The sequence below is a fragment of the Propithecus coquereli genome, unplaced genomic scaffold (assembly GCF_000956105.1).
Source record: "Propithecus coquereli isolate 6110/MARCELLA unplaced genomic scaffold, Pcoq_1.0 Scaffold296, whole genome shotgun sequence".
Lineage (NCBI taxonomy): Eukaryota > Metazoa > Chordata > Mammalia > Primates > Indriidae > Propithecus > Propithecus coquereli.
In genome coordinates, this window is record NW_012148574.1 from 650675 (window position 1) to 672247 (window position 21573).

The 21573-nt window shown below is 47.6% G+C and overlaps 1 protein-coding gene across 1 annotated transcript in view; it reads left to right on the top strand.

Annotated features, from left to right (window-relative positions):
* The window catches only part of ZNF407 (zinc finger protein 407), a 506579-nt gene extending 485720 nt beyond the window's left edge, over window positions 1-20859 (top strand). The window contains exon 11 of the mRNA XM_012648891.1: window positions 19475-20859. Coding sequence (XP_012504345.1) covers window positions 19475-20811 — 1337 coding nt within the window. The 3' untranslated portion in view covers window positions 20812-20859. The remainder of the gene's footprint in view (window positions 1-19474) is intronic.
* The last annotated feature ends 714 nt before the right edge of the window (window positions 20860-21573 follow it).

The following is a 21573-nucleotide window of genomic DNA, read 5'->3' on the forward strand; positions in this document are numbered from 1 at the left end:
TAGATTCTCTGACAGTTTTAGCTTTGACTACAAGAAGCCACCAGGAGATTCCATATCATTCCTGGATTCTGTGACCTTGGGCATTGTTCATACTGATTTCGTTTGCTTGGTTTAGTGTTTACTTTCATCATTTCTTATTCTTCCATTATTAGGAACAACCCTAGGTAATGTTTCTGATCATGAAGTGGATCTGCACTTAAAATAACCCTGTGCTGTTATCATTTATATGGCCCTTGTCTAAAACTTGCAAATTTTTAGTGATCATGAGATTTTCATTGATATATTTGATAGGTGGCATGAAATAAATATATTAATTGTATTTTATTATAAATGTGTTTTATTAATATGCAAGATATGACTAAAACTGTATGACAGTTGATGGGTTTATTGAAAAAAACAATCACACTATCATTATGTGTGTCGCGTGTAGAATTTCTCATTTTATGTTCAAGATCACCATGTACCTAATGTTTCAGGCCAAGACTAAAGACTTGTCTGTGCATCTGTTTTTCTGGGTACTTAACACCAGTTACTGCTGCTCTCAACATTCGGTTTAAACACGCTGGTGCAAACTGCAATATGGCAAAGGATTCCTTCTAGGGTTTTATAAAGTCAGAGAATGCAGTGTCAGCAATATGTGTCTGATGAGAAATGGAATTGTTTTTCAGCTTGATTAGGAAAAAATTGTGTTTGTGTGCATACATGCACACGGGTGTGGAAGATACGATTATCTCGACAGAAAGTTTTACTGTAGAATTTTATGTCTAACTGGAAATAAAAAATTACTCATTTTAATTAAAATTCATGTTAGTAACCGAACCTTTCAATTTGCATTATTTACATAAGATTATAAGCACGCAACTTATGTGAGTGTTTCAGTTCCTTTTCCTGGCTTAAGTCGGGGGCATTCAGCAAAACAACTGGCAAGTCACTGGCCTCCTGCGCGTGGGGCCTTTGCCTGCAAACAGTGGAAATGTTGCCCTGGAAATGTGGCTAAAGTTTCATGAAAATGAAACATGAAGCATGCCAGGCCCATCTGTGCCAGCCTCCTGAAACAAAAGCACCCAATTTTATCATCATTGCCTTTTGTTCTGCACAGCGCTGTTCGTGGGCTGGTTTATGAATGCCGGAGTCTGGGGCACCCATTGATCCGCCGCTTTCCTTGCTGCATTGTTTGTTCTCTGTTATAATACTTGCCAACCTGGCACCATCTTCCTTTAAAAAAATGGAAACTTTAGTGTCAAGAATCTTGAGTAATTCTATAAGGTTTCATGCTAAAAGACCAAAGGGCTTTGTTTTTGGACTGCAGATCAAATACGAATTGGGGTAGGGTGGATGAACATGCTTTTAAGCAGAAGAATCAAATCTGCTGTATGAGTCCGAGAATGTATAAACTGTTATTTTATTATATTGATGTCAGTTTTCATCATCTTCCTGAATGGGTATTCCCCATCTTAATGCACAGTGTTTGCAGATGGTGAACCAACCAGCTTAAACATGGCTTCTCTTAATGTTTCTTAATTTCCATTCAAATGATCAGAAGTAATTCTTACTTGAAATCACACTGGGCCAACTATGGTAACTGTAAATCCATTTGAGCTATATGCCTCAGTCAGCCCATTAATTTTTTAATCTAAATAACACAACCAGCTGCTATATTGTGGAAGTGGAGGTATGTTAGATGTGTAAAAGAATCCGTATTTTCATATCCCAACAGGAGTTTTTAAAAGATAATAATATAGGATCAACCAATAGGTAAAGTTTTCTATAGACTAAGCAGTGATCAGGGTCCGGTTGCTAGCCTGTCCCTAAGAGTATCAGGGTCACGGTGGAATCATAGACTTCTACAGCGGAGAGGGAGTGTAAAGCCTGCTAACCGATAGAGTGAAACCGGGTGCTGAGAGCTTTAGGCTTTCTCAGAAAGACGAACGGGAAACCGAGTAGCTGTGCTCCCTCCGCCCGTGTTGCCAACACAGCTTCACTTTCAATGCCTCATATTTGGGAGTTTTGGGGGAAATTTTTAATAGTGCTGATACTTAATTAAGATCCATTTATAATCAACAGAAAGTTGAGTCAGTACATCGCCAACTGTGACCGTCTGGCCCGAGGTGCGCCGAGTTGGGTCTCGGAATCTGTCACGGGCAGAACTAACAGCGTTTTCCTTTACGCAGCCCCTTTGAATGGCTGTGCAAAGAATCTGTGTGTGAATTTCACTTCCTTGTTATTTTTTTCATAGAGTTGAATTTAAGACTCTTAAAAAACACTTTCTCTCTCCAGGTGCGCATTTTCTGTGTAGATTTGAGCTGAAAAGTCTCTTCTCCGGATTTGGTGTCTGTCCCCAAATGTCCCTTCACCTCTGTCCTTCAATATCTCCAAGCCAAGTATAGGTCAAATAAATTGTTACCTTCATGGCAGTTTCTCTGTAGATTAAAAAGTATTTTGGAGAAAAAGGAATGAAACCTTCTTTATTAATAAGGCTGTATCCAAAATCCAAGCTATTTTTTAGTATGTCAAAGTATTTAGGATTCTGATTCTACATATAAATAAATGCCAAAAGTTAGATAATAAAACCAAAAATTGAATAATAAAAGCATGTTTTAAGAAAGAGCCAAGCCCAGTGAGCTGGGCTAAGTTATAGCTGTAGGGATTGGTTGTTGGTTTACATGTTATGTTGGGAAAACTGATTATGCATGGTCGATCTGTGGGGGTTTAGTTACTAGCAGGACAATGTCAAAAATAGGAGCAAAAAAAGAAATAGTGTCATTCTCGCCAGTAAGAGTTCGCTAGTAAAAGGAAGGCCTGGAAAACAGGAGTTACTCAAAACATTATGAGAAGCAGGCACAGCCCTCAAGGGCTGTGTTTTCAAGTGAAGGAGTTAACGGCTGCAGCACCTGAGGGCTGGCGCCCTCCGCCTTCTGTGGCACATGTTCAGGGTCATGCCCCCCGCCCTCCGGTCCCCTGGCCCCGCGCAGCCTTCAGTCACGGGCAGCTTTCCAAGGCAAGTTTCTGTAATGGAGCCTTTTCTAAGAGGTTTTTTCCCCTTTACTTTCTGTATGCTGTTTATCTGGGGGACCTCCTGGAATTTCTATTAAGAATTTCAGATATTTTAGTAATACTTTTCAAAGCATAGTTCCTACTAATAGATACTTTGGCATTCCGTAAATTAAGTTAGACAACAACTGTTAGATCACCAGGATAATACAAATGTGCGTGCACAGTAATCAAATGGACATATATAAAAGCTAAGATGTATAGTGTCACTCTCTCTATTTTGCCCTTTGGCAATTCTGCTTTGAGTTTCTTTCAGCCGACAAATGAGGAATTAATTCAGCTCTGTCATTCTGATTGTCTTGCTACTCCGGGAAAGAGAAGTGCATTTTTGTTGAGAAAAATAGTTGATGACGTTTAATAGTGAATAGAAGTGAAGGTAAACATATGAATTGCCGTATTTCACTGAATATCATTCCAAGTTTCACACGCCTCCCTGTTCTTCTTTCTATTAACAAATCCACTAATAGCCTTATATCTGTTTTTTATATAGAATGTGCCGTGTGTTGGTAGCCATAAGTCATCAACCAGGTGCTCGAGAGGGAGATGGCCAGACTGTAGACTCATGTCATCGTGTCAGTGGCGCAGCCCAGGCCGACGCCTGTCGTGCTACACTAGTGCCAGGTCTGCGCCCCCGGCCCAGTGATCTGTCCAGACACTGTCCTTCTTGCTGTCAATAGTATTCTGGTTTGAATAATTCATTTTGTGGTCTTCCTGGTCATATGTTACCTATCAGAGAACGAATTTCCATCTTCATGATATTTCTTTTTGGCATTTGACACGGTGGACCACCCTCTTTTTTCTTGCCTGCCATGACACCAGTCTTGAGTTTGCAGCCTCCTTTCGGGCTCTGACTCTTCCTCCGTCGTCAGTGTCCCCTGTGTCTCTTTCGCTCAGTGCTGTTCTCTTCTCTCAGCCTCCCACTCACTGCCGGGGTGACTTCACCCCTCAGTTATGTTGGACCACCGCCCGACTTCTTGGAACAGCCAAGTGTACAGCTTCCAACCAAGCCCAGCCCTTCCCTGGCCCAGAGCTCGTTTCCAATTTTTATTGACCGGACACCTCTTTTCAGTTCTCCCACCGGAGTCTCACTCTTAGGCTGACACTAGAGTGAGAGCTGCTTTCATGAGCTTGTGAGTAGAATCCTTGACATTTTGTGCCTTTAAAAAAATCAACTAGATTATTTTTCACAAATTTTTATAATTATTTCAAATATCTGTTTTGTTTTGAAATGATAAGGTATGAGAGCCTGCTATTGGCAAGGACTTATTTGAAAATAACATATTTTGCTTGTACACAGTCATTATTCCTGAAGACTGAAAATATTAGGTTGGATATTTTTTCTCTTTTGGCTATGATACTGAATATATATGGGTGCATATTTTCCCTTTTTACACTGTCTTTTAAAGTATTAGAGTTATTTTTATGTGACATATCTTTATGTGCTATATATATATAAGGATCTTGATCAGATGAACACAACTTAAGGATCTTCCAAAAGCCAATTTGAGGCAAATTTGCAGAATTATTATCATAGCAGTTTCTCACTTGACTTATATTTTTCTATCTCTGTCTCTTACGCACCCAGTCATTAAGCAGCAGTCCACAGTGGGCCTAAGTTAAACACTATGTGATTGAGAATGAAAACACGCTAAGATTCTGGAACAGTCAAAACGACCAGGGCAGTATTATGCTGTGATAACCCGGTGGTTTCTTGGATAAGGGCATGAATCCCATTCGTCCATCAGGAATGCCTTAATCACCGCACAAAGGCCTCAACTTCTAATCCATCATCTTGGGGGTTAAGATTTCAGTGCATGAATTTGGGGGGAAACACATTGAGACCAGCGCATTTGGCTCTCAGTGTTGCGTAGCACCCGGGTTGGTCACTGCTCTGTTAACCTGTCCACAGCTGCCCCCCACCAGGGCAGAGCACCTCCACCCGCCTCTGCTCCTCCCCATGGGCGTTAATGAGCCATCTCTCCTATTGTCACCCTGGCCTGCAGCAGAGGCCACCCCTGAATTTTCGGGCCCTCCCAAGGTACACTCCTGAGGTCATGTGGGTGGTGTGTCCACCCTCTGGGTCCCCTCAGGGGACATAATTAATGTTCTTATGGTTCTTCTCAAAATACATCCATTCCCACCTGCCATGTCCCTCAGCCTTTTCATTCTCTGTCTACTGTCTGCCAGGGCAACTGGGGGCGCCACTCTCCGAACTGGCTCTATCCTTGGGGCCCTTGCCTGGGGCATTAAGTCCCATGTCCTGTGGAAGTGAGACAAACTCTTGCTCTTGCGTTCTTACGCCTGGTCCCCTCGAGCAAACGTCTCACAGTCCCATCTCAGGGCTCTCCCCGTCCCTGCCACCTCCTTCAGCAACTGCCGCTCACCAGGCCAAGCATGTGCCAGCTGTTTGTCTGGCCCCGGCCCCAGTTATCCTGGCCAGGGGAGGGGCTGGCCACCTCCTGAGGGGGCACCTGGTCCCTGGGGGTGGGGGATGGTCCTGCGTGCAGCTGAACTGCTGGCTCCTGCTGGGGAGGAAAGGCCCCTCTGCTAGCTCGGAGGGCTCAGGCACCATCTGGGTGTCCCTATCCCACAGTTCAAAGTCTCCCGTTTTCCCAGACTGACCCTGCCCCTTGTTACGCACCTCTTTGGCCACCATCCGAGTGTCTGCACAGCTCTGGCATCGATGTCAGTCTGCTGTTCCGACTGAGGACATGAGGACCTCTTGTGAGCTACAGAGAGGCTGACTGGGTCTCCCACATCACCTTTAGCTGCCCATTAATGGCCTTCAGTCTCTCATCGTCCCTCCGAATGGTGGTGACTGTGCCACTTGGCGCCCCTGGCTGCCCTTCTGTCTTGATAAGTGTCGTTGCCCCACATCCCTCAAGTGCCTGGACCATGGCACCAAACAGCATTCTCCTCTCCGCCGGGACACTTCCGCAGGTAGCCATGGACCATCGCCTTGCACCTGGGGCCATGTGCCCACCTCCCTCCCACTCGGGAGGCATCCTCTCCATCACTGGGTGGCAAGCCAGGCCCAGGCCCCCCCTTCCTGCCTGTTATCTCAGACCACTCTCGGTGCCACGTGGCCCAGCCCTAGCCCCTGCCCACGGAACAGAGCTGCCCCGTGAAGGAGAGTGGGGAGAGGGTGCTTGAGCAGGCAGGGTCCAGGCTGCAGCACCGTCAAGCTGGAGTTGCCCAGCAAGAAGCCCCTCAGCTGGCAGGAGCGTGCCTGCCTGGGAGCCCTCTGGGGAGTCGGCCTCAGCTGGCCTGGACGCCGTGGGGGCGGCTTTCAGTTCTGTTCCCGGGCAGGAGGTCTGAGTGGTGCATCCTCATGGCTTCCTCATTGTCTTTCCAAATAACTTAAACCGTGGCCAGTCATCATTTCTCTGGGTTTTGTTCATCGAGGTCTCACTGTGAAGTGACATGATATGAAATTGCACATAGAAGTAAGTGCTGCGAAGTAGCTGCTACCACAAGAGCCTGGGCAGGTTCAAGTATCTGGTAGTTGCACAGAAAGTTCACATTCGGTTTCACGTGAAGAAGTGTGTTGTGGCATGTAAGAGCCAAAGCCAGAGATTGGCATCATGGAGCTCGGATGAATCACTTCACGTCAAACAGCTCAGCCTCCTGCTCTGGCAGGGTTTCACTGAACGCATCAGCACAACAGTTGTTTGTCAGATTCCTGAAAATGTGTCCGTCATCTGCATTGTCTGTTGTGATAGGTTCATGAATATTCAGCAGAATGTCTGCTCCCTGCTTCAGCAGGTCTAGAATCGGAATCTAAGTAGTAGCAAGGACATTAGAGTCCCTGATTTGAGTCCCTCTTGCAATATCCCATAAAAGTGGCCGTCCAACCTTCCCTAATAGGAGACTCGTTGCCAAGGTTCATTGTGTTTCATTTCTGAATCAGCATTATTGAGGCAAAGTTTACTTCCCTATGACTTCTACCTGCCACTCCCAGTTTGGCCCTCTAGAGCCACGTAGAATGAATCATTCTTTCTACGTGGTATCCTTTAAATATGTGTAGACTCAAGACATTCTTTATGTCTCTTTAAGTCCATAATTTTGTTTATCTTCACTATGTTCATGCCTGTTTGTCGGTGTTTCTCTTAAACACCGACAAAGCTCAAACCTAAACACGGTGCTCTCAGTGTCGTCTGACCAGTGTATCATCATGTTATTACTTTCCCTTTGCTGGACCCTATGCTTGCATTGATGCAGCCACTTCCTGTATTCATCCTACCAGCAGCTAGATCTCTGAAGTCCTTTTCTCTCTATCCTACTTTGAGCATTTTTTTGCTCCTGATTGCAGGACTTTATGTTTGTTCACATTAAATTTAAAGTTTATTACATGTATAACATGCTTAAAATATTTTAGTCATACAAGATTATTATACATATCCGTAGATATTAGTTGCATTATATACCAATTTCAGGTGCTATGAATGCAATTATAATGCATTAAGCCTAATAATAATAAAGCCTAACATTTATTGAGAGCCCTTACTATGCATCAAGCACAGTGCTAAGTACAATATTTTATTTTACATGGACTGTCTTGTTTACTCTTCAAGAAAATAGGTATTGTTATGTTTATTTTATAGGTTAAGAAACCAACATTTAAGGAATTCAGGTAACTGTGTAGAATTATGAAAGGTCTGAGATTTTACCCAACTTACAAACTAGCAAGTTATCCTGCTACAGTTTATGGATTTTGGCAGAAGACACGAGACTCCTGGGTCAGAGACAAAGGACCTCATTACTCACAGCGGCAATCATAGCCAGAGTCCTGCACTCAAGGAGATCTCAGTCTAGCAGAAAAGATGAGCATGTTTATGAATAATTAAAATTCAGTGTGATAGGTTAGAGTTGTGTACAACAGGCTAGATGAATAGATACTTACTCAGTAGCTCTAAAACCTAAAGTAACTTTCACATTAAAGAAATATATAATTAGGAAATATGTAAGTATCCAATTTTTTATGGACCAGTTTTACTACTGTTGTCTTAGAACCTAGATATTTGTCATGTTTATTCAGAAACTAATAGATGATGAATGTGACAGACCATGGAAGTATCTAGGTGCATTCTTCCTGTGAGCATTTAGGGAGCCTAAAAATTCTGCTAGTAATCACGCTACTAATTTTCACAGTGGGTATTTATTCTTCTAAGTACAGTACTGTGTGAAGTAGATCACTGCCTCTCTGTCATTTACTAACTCTTTAAGATCTCAGGGCTATCAACGCTGTGATTTTATTTCCCATCATGGTCCTTTTAATGAGGTTGTGTAATAGCATCAGAACCACACAGGTAGTGAAGGGAACCACATTCAAGGTTCTGGGAACGAGGGAAGAACTGATATGAACTGGGAACTCTGAACCTTGTAGGTTTTAAAGCTGTTACAACCCTTGAATGTCCTATCCTTTAAAGACCTGAACAGCTCTCAAAGAATTAACGTGTTGCTCAGGCATTGAGTGACGATTCTTCCAGCTGTACTGCCAGCAGTCTGGCTCTGTCATCAGGGTTGACAGCTTCCTGCAAGGCCCCAGAAGGGCTCGGCTCCAGGGCTCAGGGTTCCAGGGAGCAGAGGCCCTGCCCACTCATCAGATGCCCACACGCCCGACCCGGCATTTGGATTCCCAGCTCAGGAGAGGCGCTTGGGTGAGGAGCATGATGAGGAGGATGGGAATGGAAAACTAAACTGGTCGAATACTCTGAACTGTGCTTACACACGTGTGCATGTCCGTGAGGGGGTGTGTTTGTGTGCACTGAATTGTATATATGCACATGTACATGTCTGTTTCAAGAAAACATGGAAATTTGACATTTGATTAAACATATAAAATTTTTAAATTTTAGAAAGTAGTCATTAGCCTGTTATGTGACATTATGTAACTAAATTACCTGGTGCTGTTCCAGGCACGTATCCTAGATTGACTTTGCTGCTTCGGAACATCAGGTGGGGCATCTGTCGGTGGGGGAGCTCGGGGCCTGCCTCCCGGTTCTTCCCAGCCCTTCGAAGCTCCTCCGCCAGTGTCAGGCCTATAGCTTTATTTTTGAGACTGGGAAATTCCAGCAGAAGTGGCTCTTAAACATGTTCCAACTTAAAACATATTCCAAGTTCTTCCTTTATAAACCTTGTTAAGGATTATTTCAAGTGAGCAACCACTTGTGTGGCCAAATGAACCCTGGGCATTACTTGCTTAATAGAACCACATTTCGTGTGAGAGTTCCTGAGTTTCGATTACACGTGGTGGTTTAACTTCCCAACTTGCTCGTGTCACCATTCCCCATACAGAACATCTTCTGCAGGTTCCTGTGTGCTGTCTGTGACTCGGTACCCCGTGTACAGGTCTGTTCTTGTTTCCCTGTGTACGTGCATCACGGTGGATGACACCTGCGGATGGTTAGTGTCCACATCTGACAGCATGCGCTTGCTGTTACGTATGCCTGCTGGTCTAGAGCAACACCCAGCTCCTTTTAAACAATTTTTTAGATAAAAGGCAAAACAATGTTGCCCGTTTCACAAAGCCTTTGGACTGCTTAATGAACTAATAATAATTTTTTTAAAAGTTAGCGTTCACGTTTACATCATCTTGCCGCACAGTGGAACCACATGTGGTACTGCAAGCGGTCGTGGCCCCATGACCGCATTGTTACCTCCTTAGACTTGTTGCCCAGTTTTAGAGTGAGCACTGTGGAAATTTGCTGCAGGACTTTACGTGTGGCTTGCGTAGCTGCTGAGACAAAATAGCACAAACCTGTTACCTCTGGACACATCAGATGTCCTTAATGTTGGCCATAGCGCGGATGACCAGGCACATGGCTGAGGTCTCCCTGCTTCCATCCAAGCACGATTTCAGACATGCACCAGGTGGGACAGGGCCCCGTCGGGCCTGCGGTCAGAATCTGCTCGGGTTTCGTGCTGTGCTTTTGTAAGGATTCCTCTCTGAACTTAACTTGCTTCTCAAAAAAAACCAAGCCAGGTGTGTTTAGGGGAAAAACTGCTGATACCGACTTACTGTATTGCATCACTTTAGGCTTCAATTGCTAGCATTTTACTCAGTGTTTCCATTTATAAGTTTTTATTCATCCTTCTCTTTTCAAAGTAAAGGTTTAAGCCTTATAGTTGGTCTTTTGTTTGGTATCTTTAAATCAATTTTAAACTCTATCATCCCCGGCATATATTATTCCCTAGGGCCCAAGGCGCAGATATTCTGTAATTTTAAATAGGCATTTAATTTAGATATTTAGGAAAACATTCAAAATGAAGATTGTAGCATCCACTGGTTAAAAAGAAAATACGTTAGCGTTTTCCACCTTGACCGTGGCAGTGTCCACGCCACCCCGTGGCACTGCCTGTCCTCCACGCGTGGAGAAGGCTGGAGCCCAGTGGGGCCCCGCGCAGAGCTGCTCTCCCAGGTCTACCCGGGACATCCACAGAAGGACTGACAGCAGCCAGCCCCTCTTATGCTCCGACCCTCTTTTCTCTCCTTGGCTGCATTCCGCAGTGCCCCGTCCTAGAAGTCACTCCAGAGCGTGGTGACCAGCCCTCTTGCACTCGCCAGCTACGCGCAGGCCAGCGGTGACCCCTGACACTCTCTGATGTTCTCGCTCCCAGACTCTAGGATTCCTGCCGGCTTGGGATCTCCTCGTCGTGAAGAGGCCAGGCCTTACTTACCCACAGGACACTCGGGGTCCCCTTGCTCAGCCAGCTCAGTGGGAAATCGCAGCCATGTGCCCAGCACATATGATTCATTTTAGGATGCAGAGAAGAAATCGCATTGTTTTAAGTGTACGCAAGCAGCTGCTGTCGTTCGGCTGTGAGCAGATGTTAGACCTCCAAAAGCTTTGCTGATAATTAAAATACTAACAGTTAGTGTTTTACCCCAGCCGTAGGTTCTGTTTACTGTAAATTTGATTTTAATGGTGCCTCTGTGTGGTTACTGAGAAGCGGTTTGCTTTTTACCTTCATGAGAAAGTGTCTGCAATGAAGACAAATGTCTGCTTCCTCTCATTTCCTCGGGAAAGATATGAAGATACTGTAATATAAAGGAAATATGAACATGACTGCAAAAGTGAATGTGATTTTTTTTTTATAGAGTTTGCCAGAAAAACGAAAAGGAGACAAGTTTAATCTGCCTGTTAGCCTTTTAGAGTCAGCCTTGTTAGAGGCGTGCCCTGCGGCAACACTGGCTGGCCTCACTGGCATCACTGCACCTTCTAAGGTGTGTATATGTGTAAAACTTTGGAGAAATACGCCTTGTCCCCTGATACCGTGTTGTCTGCGCTGGAGTTTATACCCTGTCGGAGGACATTTAGGAAAAGGTCGTTGGGCTTCTTAATTTTCTGATTCCATGATGCTGAAAAGAATGTCTGTACTAGTTTGTTACACTAGTTAACTAGTTTGTTAACTAGTTTAAGTCACACGGGGACAGCCGTACAGGGAGCAGATGGGTACTGCCTACCCGTGCAGTCTGAAGGAAGCGGCCTCCGCGCGGGCCTGCGCTCCGCGACTCTGTTCCCAGCCTGCGTTTCCGTACAAACCATGAGGGACACTCTTACCTGTTCTCGGCCATTGTCACTCATGCTGAACCAGGGACGAGGCCCAGGAGCGTGATGAGGCTTGCACCAGGCGGAGCGGCGAGGACGCTTCTAAGACCCCTTCCAGTGGCTGACACCGGCCTCGACGCCCAAACGTGCAGAAAGCGGAGGCCCCTGTGTGACAGCTGCGTAGGTTCCCCTCTGCCACCCCCCCGCTTCGTTCCGGACGGGACCTCGGACACGTGAGCATGGTCCGCTGGTAACTCAGCCGCGGTTTCTACCAAGTGCTGTTCGCGGGTAAATACAAGACCAGGGCACTTCATAGTCTAACTTTAACGTGCCATTTCATCACCCTCTGTGAAACTTGATGATACCGTTTCTTCACATGAGTCGAATTTCTAAAGTTACATGGCTGTGGCTTCATGATCTTTCGGTGTAGCTCCCAGGCTTGTGCTCAGCAGAGGAACGGTTAACCGCTGCCCTCCCCTCCACCCCCAGAGCCTGTCAAGATAACCTTAAAGGACGCATTCTTATCTCACTGAGTGAGATTTGTGCGCATGGCTCCCATTACCTTAGATCTTCATGCATGAAAATGATAATATATACCTAAGGGTCTGATATAATACAAAATTTCTTAGGGTTTGTGACTTTAAAGGTAAAATATTGTCTTTTATTCTTTGTCACTCCTCAGTGCCCATGGAAATATCTAGGCCCATGGAGACTATTCTTGGTAAAGTTAGAAACCTGCACGATTATGTATTTCCAACTTGAGATAAAATTTATTCTTCGTTTTTTTTCTCAGTATCTTAGAATTCTTTCCAGGGGTCTGTGTGATTGCCTGAGTCATTCCCGGTGTTAAATGTAGTGCTCGTGGTAAGTACAGAGAAAGGACTAGAACTTTTGGTACCTCAATGTATGTCCTGGTTTGTTGCAAGTATTCCTTCACTAAAAATTGCATGGTATAGCCCAAGAAATTGTACTATCGAATTTATGTGAAAGAGTTTCTCAGAAAGGGTGTGAACTTCAGTTAATTTTTACAGAAAAGCAATTTTCACCATCTCTAATTGTAAAACAATGGCCTTCGTGAGTGGAGGGCACAGCGAGGCCTTTACTGTAGTTCTCCACCATGTACCTTGTGTGTGTGTGTGGGATGTGGCAGGGACTTGCCAAATTCCCTTGAAGTATCATGTTGTGATGCATCTAACACATCCTGAGGCCAGCTCGTGTCAGCCGAGGTCCGCCTCAGGTTGAGAGTGGCCAAAACATGTCTGCGCTCTGAAATAAATCTCACTAGCATAGCTACCATGTTCAACATGTCAAAGACTGAAAGTCGTTCTAAATCTTGTATCTCAAATAACCTAGTCATTTCTAGTTTGTGTGTGCATTTGAGTAACGCTGACTGGAACTCGTTTCTAATCCTTGAAAATAATGAAGACACATGAGATATTGACCAACCTGTGTTCTTAAAAAAAAAAAAAAAATGGAGGAATTGTCATTTAGTTGCTGGAATATAGGCTAAGAGGTGACTCTGTCCCACGTCGGGATTGTTATCGCAGATAGATACTCTTTCTTTGATCCCCGACAAGTCCCTACGCCACTTGATTGCAGTTTCCTACGAAGACCTCGAGGAAGTCCGCAGTTTGGCGTGGGAAGTAGCGCAAAGGCAGGCCCCGGGGGAAGCGCCAGTGTTAGCACGGGGCGCTCTGCCCTCTTCAAAACCAGATTCGAACAGGGGCCCTGTAATGGGGCATCCTGCTTAATGCCAGGCGACTATTATTGTCTTCAAAATGAATAAATTATAGAGCAATTATTGATAATCGATTTGACTGGCTAAACTATTGGTGACTGCTGTGGTAAGAATAATGTATTCCCTGCTTTGAAATCTCTAAAAGGTTATATTTCATTGAATTTTAATTTGTCATTTTTCCCGCTTTCACTTGAGAAACTTATAAGCTTTTGTGACATTAAAATATGGCTCTAATTTATTAGCATAATCTGTTAATATTGTTTCATTTTAATAGACATTAAGTATGATTTCTTAACATTCTTGTTAAAATTACATCTTAAAATTGAAGTCAGGAAAAATTAGATGTGGCTTAGGAACCACAATGTCATGTGTGTCCCAAATTTTTATGTGAGAAGTATTATTTTTTTAATCACATCATATTCAAGGTGCTTTAATTATGATAATGAACCAACCCAGCATTTTCAAGCTTAGTTGCGCTACCAAAATAGAAAATCTAAACTGCCCACAGTGTCTGAGATGTAACCTAGCAATGTATAAACATTTAGTACTATTCCAGGAGAAGCTTAGAAATTTAAAATAAATGCTGGCTCGTAGCAACAAAGTGGTTTACATAGGGTATTAGCCCAGGCTGTCATAGCACCAGGCACCGCACCCCACGGCATGTCTTTTTAACGCCATCTTTATCTGCTACGTGATGCATGAAATCTACTTTCAGTTTTAGAACTGCCAACAACCTTTGACCCCTTTAGTGGGGACACAATGTGACCTTTCTATTGTCATCAGCTTTCATTCTCCTGAAAATTCTATGAATTTTTATTACAAGTTTTTTTTTAAACCAAGCTGAGGCTTCCACAAATTACTTGCCACAGATGAGATGAAGTTGTTGGAGTGGTGTGAGATAAGTTTTACAGCCAGCGTGTGTGCCGCAAGGAGCCCAGGCCTGTGTCCCACAATGTCATACCCCAGTAACTGCTGAGCCTACTATTGGATAAATACATCATTTTATGGAACATTGATTGTTCTATAAACCCAATGGAGTATTATGCTCTATGATCAAACCATTTAGATTGTGTGTAGAGCACAGAAAATGCCATATTCAGGATGGTACTAAAAGTGCCATTTGTGTATTTTATGGATGTCATTACAGGGGAAACTTCTCTCCGTAGGCCCTGTTTACTGCAAAATTTTTTAGTCTGTAATGACATTTTTCATTCACAACGTGCCTTCAAGAGAGGGGGCCCTTGTTTTATTTTTTTCATTCGCATTTACTGCACAAGTTCTGTACATTTTAATTAAATGTAAGCTTAACAAAAGCATAAGGTATTTATTCTGTGGGAAAAAACGATGACAGCAAGGAGGGAACAGCACACACACAAGGAAGCAGCCAGGTTCTCAGCCCCATGTGTAGCTTCCCAGAAGCACCGCAGACAGCAGGACGGACCCCGGAAAACGGTTCTGGGGAGCGGAGTCTTGACGCCTTAACCCCTCCCCTCCTGCATGACGGAGCGTGTGCTTTCCGACTTCGGAGATGTGGGCTTCAGGAAGGGTGCGTGGGAAGGAGCTGCGGCTTCGTAATGGTGTCTGCAGCAGCGAGCCCGATCCCAAACCATTTCCCTGAAAACAAATCCTCAGACACCCAGGAAAAAAACCTTTTTATTTCAACCAAGTTGTCAATTCCCAGGGCATTTAACTCTGAGAAGGGAGTTTGTTATCTTTGTGCTCAAGAAAGGATTTCATAAGCAGGCACCAGGCTGCATTTTAACCTTCTGGCACCTTCTACGGAAAGCTGCTCGTTGCCCTATTGGAAACAGATCCAGAAAGACTGCATTTAGGCGCACTACTCTGTTAGCTACTCTGACCATACCGAAATCCGATACTGCAAAGTGTTGGCCAAGTGCAGTGGCTCACACCTGTAATCCCAGCACTTTGGGAGGCCAAGGCAGGACGGTCACTTGAGCCCAGGAGTTGGAGACCAGCCTGAGCAACGTAAGACCCCATCTCTACAAAAAAATAACAAAAGTTAGCCAGGTGTGGTGGTGTGCACCTGTATCCCTAACTACTCGGGAGGCTGAGGCCAGTGGGTCACTTGAGCCCAGGAATTCAAGGCTGCAGTGAGCTGTGAATGCCACCACTGTGTTCCAGCCTGGGTGACAGAGCAAAACCCTGTCTCAAAAAAAAAAAAAGCGTCATACAAATATTATGTTGGGCATCCATGCTCCATTAAAGATTTGTGCAGTTTAGGAGTTACAACAGTGACTAAGCAGTTAAGGATAAAACCTATGTAACATTTCTGTTTTCCAAATACCGTATCCATTTGGCCTTTTCCATTGGTGAGCTTCGCAGTTCATATTTACTAGATAGAGCTCAAGAATTGAAGTTGATGTGCCCAGTAAATTCTTGGTCATAGCCCAGTTAGAATTTTAAAGTTACAGTAGAGATTCACATTAGTTTAAATGACACTTGAACTTATACATAGCTCAACATTAATTCATTATGGTTGAAATGGAAGAATCTTCAGTGGGTGAATCTTTTTCAATCTGATTGAGGCTGTTACATTTTATAGGTGCTATTTTTCAAAGCAGTACTGACAGCACTTGAAGTTATTAAATTGCTGAATCAAAAGATGGACCTGCACTCGCATTTATGAACTGCGATGGACCAGCTGGGCTTGTGTGCACGCAGAGGTTACGATGTTGGTGTTGTTAAGCTTCATCACACCCTGTACTGACAGCAGTATTTACCGGTGTAGTTTACTTTAATGGTCTGGAAGTGGCTTAACCCACCTCTGGATTCAAATACATGCAGTAAGTAGTTCAGAATAGCATAATTACCAGTGCTGCAAGGGATTCAAAGGATAATTCTACACCCAAGGGACGTTCTGTCCAGTTGCAGAGTACAGAACGGCATTGCCTGGACTCAGGCGTACACCGTTTCTTCCAGGCACGGCCTAAGAATAGGTGGTTTGTTCTTTCCCAACTACAGTTATTCCTCCTGTTTCTTAATGTATTGCCAGCATGTCTTTTTCTACAGTTAAGAGTAATGGGGGAGGGAAATGATTTTAAAGCTGCCTTACTTGTTTGTGTGCCCTTATTTTCCTCTTCTTCGAATTCTGGATGAGACTGAAAATGACCTTGAAATTAGAGAATAGAGAAAAACAAGTCAGGTTCAAAAGAACATAAAGAAGGCAAGTAGAATATTACATCTTAGGTAGAAAAGTAGGGGTTAGGGGAGAAATTGCAAGTATACCAGAGGAAGAATTTGTCAAATACAGTAGACAAAGATCTAGAGGTCCTAGTGGATGGCAAATTGACCAGGGATCGGCCACTCCATGCCCGGCTTAAACTCAGGTGTAAATGGAGTGTAGACATGGGCGCTCTCAATGCCACTCTGATTAGGCCTCTGCTCACACCCTGAGCAACCCCCAACCTCTTTGAGAGAAAGAGTTTAGGGAGATTAAAGTGCAGGAGATAACCATGCGTGCAGACGGCAATTCAGCCCTTTCTCTCTAGGACCTGTATGCTCTGCCCTAAGCCCATGCTCATCTTCTGAACCCTAATCTTCCCTGGCGCAAGGCCCGGTCCAGGATGGGTGCAGGGTGGTTTCTCTCAAAGCAGGAGGGGAGTCGGGGGGGACAGCCCTCTGGGCTGCAGCAGGTTCTCTGCAGGATCCACTCAGATGCACTGGAGTGTATCCCTCCAAATGCCACACGCGCACCCCCAGGGGCATGAGTGCCGAAGTTTGCAGACCTGTGAGCGCTACCACCAAGCCTCAGGCGTGGTGCCCAGCACGTGCTTGCCCCCTGAAGCACGCCAAGGAGCTAGCGAGTCGCCTCGCTTAATGGTGCCTAACTGTTGTCTGTCCTTGCTGGGGGGTGAAGAAGAGAAAACGGGTGCACTATAGTTAGGGAATTCCTTTGGACCCTCCTGGGGCAGAGTGGGTTGACCCTGAAGACGTGGTGGTTTCCTCTGCCCGCTTCGTGAGGGCGGGGCCGGGCCCCGGTCAGCTGCTGTGCCCTGGCCAGAGCAGCATCTGCTCGTCCTGGGATCCCACAGGCGTCGAGCGAGTAAGCGGCAGGGTCTTCTGCAGCTGGTCCTGGTGACCCTGCAGGTCTGTGTCGATTCCGTAACCTTTCTAAGATTCCCACTCCTGCCTGAGTCGCACCTGCTGGAAGACAGGCCCTGTCCGGAGTCTGTGCTCAGAATTCGCTCGCTATTGAAAGAAGTGTTTTCAGTGTGGTCAGCAAAGTCGTTGTCCTTATGTTTAAGGGATGCCAGCCGTAAATAATCCATGAAGTTTGCTGTTAGAAAACTAAAAAGAGTAAAGTGGAATATCTCAAAAATGAGCTTGCTGTTGAGACATGGAAATGTTTGCCATAGATCCTTTATTATCCTCTTATTTGGGAGGGATGGAGGCAACGAGAAGAAAACTGTTAGAAAATTTTAAAGAAGAAAACAGGAACTCTTTAAAACGTCAGTCTCTTTTTTATGAAAATAAAGAGTACCATTTCCAGTCCTATTTTACCCACCCACTTGGGAAGCAGCGGGCATTGCCCCAGTCACGGGTGACTGGAGGGGGTGTGAGTGCGCCTGCCCCCGGCTCCTGGTCCCCTCACTCCCTGCAGCGCGCGGATGGCAGCTGAGACCCCCTGAGATCTAGGAAGGGGCTCCCTCCTCCTCCTCCCACAGCAGGCGCGGCCTCCAGGACCCTCTGCTCGCCCAGCGTGGGCCCCGCCTGCCCGCCCGTGTCCGGCTTACAGCAGACAGACTGTAATGGACGTGGGGCGCGAGGGGGACGGCCAGGCAGGAGCCTGTGCCCAGCCCCAGACCAGGCATTCCCAGCAGCTCCCCCGGGTCCCACCCACCCCGTGCCATGTCTGCCGTCCTGTCCTGGGCTGTCAGAGAGGCCTTCTAACCATCTTGCCTTGTCGCCTCTGTTCACGTCCCAGGGCTCATCATGGTATTTCCTATGAGTCACAGTGTGGTCACTAAGGAATTTGGGGCTGACATTCAAGATCAAAAATTTTGTACCCTCTGTTACAGTTCTACTGAAGTTCTACCCTCTGTTCCTGCTTGAAGACATCCAGTAGGTTCCTTCTCTCCACAGGCCGCAGCCCGGGTGCCTGAGTGCAGGATATAGGAGGCCTTGGGCAGCCTGGTCTGAGTTGAGCTATCTGATCTCCTAAAGCCTGAGCCCTCAGCTGCCCCACAGCACTCAGGTCGCCCAGAAGCCACAGGGCAGCCAAGCCGTCCTGCCCTGCCTGGGAGACTCTTCCTTCCCCCAGCACGAGAGGGATGGCTTGAGTCTTGGGCCTCGAGGCAGGGTTCGAATGTTGTTTCTTTGATGATTTTCCTATAGCCGGAATATGTGGCTGCTTCGTCTCTGCGCTTGTCCTCGTCACCTTCCCTTGGTATTCAAGCCATTCAGCAAACACACCTTTGTAGGTTTGCTGCCCCAGGCACTGCGCTGAGCTGCAGGTGGACGGAGAGGAGGAGGCCATGTCTGGGTGCCCCGGAGGCCCCGCACAGCTCTGCAGCGTCACACCCTCCTCGGTCCCCGCAGCTGTGTGTGCCGGTGCCCTGCAGAGCGCCAAGCCCTGCGCCTGGCCCACGGAGACCCACCCAGTTCCGTGTCTGGCACTTAGTAGACGCTCAGGAAATATTTGTTGCATTGAACTCTTATAGTTGTTCATAGATGTTTATGTTTTAACATAATGTGCAAGGATTTTATTCCTTTTGTTGAATAAACAAATATATATAATATTTGGACATTTAAGAAACAGTCTCCCTGTGGGTTGGAGGATTCTGTCGCTCTGCACTGAGGATCACTCACCAGTTACTGATACGCTGTTAGAAACGACGGTGGCCGCGGGCAGGGCCCGGCCTCCCTCCCTGGGAACCGGAGCAGCGCACGCTCCTGCGGGCTGTGCCTGGGCAGCTAACCGGGAGTGGGACACGCATGTCTCACGTCTCAGCCGCGCCGCCGGCCAGCCTGGCGCTCACGGCAAACGTCGCACACAGGAGCTCGCGGCCACCTTCCGTGGTGTTTCTGCTGAGGTTTTAAAGCTTCTTGAGATGCCCTGCTTGTAAGCCTAAACGCCTTTTCCTGGGCTCTAACTGATCTCTGTCTCCCACAGGCATCGTCTCCAAGTCCTACGAGTGTCGTCTGAAGGGACAAGGCGCCACCTTCGTGGAGACAGACAGCCCCTTCACTGCCGTCGCCCTGGCGGAAGAGTCCCCCGTCAGAGAGAAGCCCCTGCGGGGCGGCAGGAGGCAGGCGCCGGCCTCCGAGCAGGTGCAGCAGGTCATCATCATCCAGGGCTACGACGGGGAGTTCGCCCTGGACGCCTCCGTGGAGGAGACCGCGGCCGCCACGCTGCAGACGCTGGCCATGGCCGGCCAGGTGGCCCGGGTGGTGCACATCACAGAGGACGGGCAGGTCATCACCACGAGTCAGAACGGGGCGCACGTGGGCAGCGTGGTGCCCGGGCCCATCCTCCCCGAGCAGCTGGCGGACGGAACCACCCAGGTGGTCGTGGTGGGGGGCTCCGTGGAAGGCCACGGCGTGGACGAGCCGCTTGGTCCGCGTAGTGCTGTGATCCAGCAGGTGACCAAGCAGGAGATTTTAGACCTTTCGGAGGCCGGAGTGCCTCCCCCTGAGGCGTCCTCAGCCTTGGACGCGCTGCTCTGCGCCGTCACCGAGTTAGGGGAGGGGGAGGGCAGGGCTGGGCACGAGGAGAAGGGCAGGCCCGGCCCCAAGGACGTGCTGGTCCAGCTGCCCAGCCAGGAGGCCCCCGGCGCCGCCACGCCCGAGGCCCCGGAAGTCCAGGTGCTGCAGGGTGCCCCGGGGAGCCCGGCCGCCGTGGGCGTGCTGGCCGACGTGGCCCGGCCCTCGGCCGTCGTCGCCTCGCAGGAGCGCGCGCAGGTGGCCTTCAAGAAGATGGTCCACGGGGTCCTCCAGTTCGCCGTGTGTGACGCGGCGGCGGCCGGGCAGCTGATGAAGGACGGCATCACCCAGGTGATCGTGAACGAGGAGGGCGCCGTCCACATGGTGGCCGGGGAGGGCTCGCAGGTCATCGTGCAGCAGGCGGAGGCCCACGGGCTGCGCGTGCAGGGCGAGCGCGTGGACCTGGTGGAGTCGGACGGCGAGATCTCGCAGATCATCGTGACGGAGGAGCTGGTCCAAGCCATGGTCCAGGAGTCCGGCGGCAGCTTCCCCGAGGGCGCGACGCACTACATCGTGACGGAGCTGCCCCCGGGGGTGCAGGACGAGGCGGGCGTGTTTTCGCACACTGTGATCGAGGCGGCGGACTCGCGGGAGCTGCTGCAGGCGGGGGCGGCGCTGGGCGCCGAGGCCGGGGCGCTGCACGGGGCGGAGCAGCTGACCAGCATGGTCATCTACACCCAGGAGGGCTCGCCGGCTGCCGCCGGGATCCAGAGCCAAAGAGAAGGCCCCGAGCTCCAGGAGGTGTAGGCGCGGCCCCTGTGCTCTCGCCGGCCAGGCAGGCAGCGCGCTCCCCGACCTTCGTTTGTGGCCTTCACAAGGAGGACAGCGCGACTTGAGGACGGAACTCCCGGCCGGGTTCACGTCAGCCACCAAAACGCCCTGCAGGGTGCCCTGAGGCCTGCCAGCGGGACAGGTCGCCGAGTGCCCGGGAGGGCGGCCGGGCCCATCCATCCGGTCCTCTGGCGGGCGCCCTGCGCTGTCCCAGCTGCGTGCAGAAGAGAAGCCAAGTGTCGCCCTGTTGTTCTTTCCTCTCACAAGTGTTTTCCCACTTCAGTTACCAGAAGATCGTTCCCTAGTGGTGGAAAAGTGATAAAAACGGACCGTGTGGCTTGGGACACATCTGCTCTTGCAGTCTAGCATGTAGCTGCTTCAGCATTTTATTACGTATTCGGTTCAAATTGCAGCTGCAGTGGTTACGGTCTTGAAGCAGCCCACTCCCGTTCATTTGTTTTTAATTTTGGAGTGACAGTGTCCCCAGACCAAAGGAAGCCTGTTAGCTCATTTCATGTATAAATTGCCTCTCTTCAGACGTAGGCACGTTCATTGCTCTGGTCATACTCTGCATAAAAGAAACCTTCTTAAGCCTATGGTTAAGAAAAGCCTCGAAGTTTATATTCAGTTAAAATATACCTTGGTTAAGACAACCCAATGCTTCTAATTTTGACTTAGTTTCATACGATAAAGTCTGTCTATGAAATGTGCACTCTGGCAGATACCATTCATATCAAT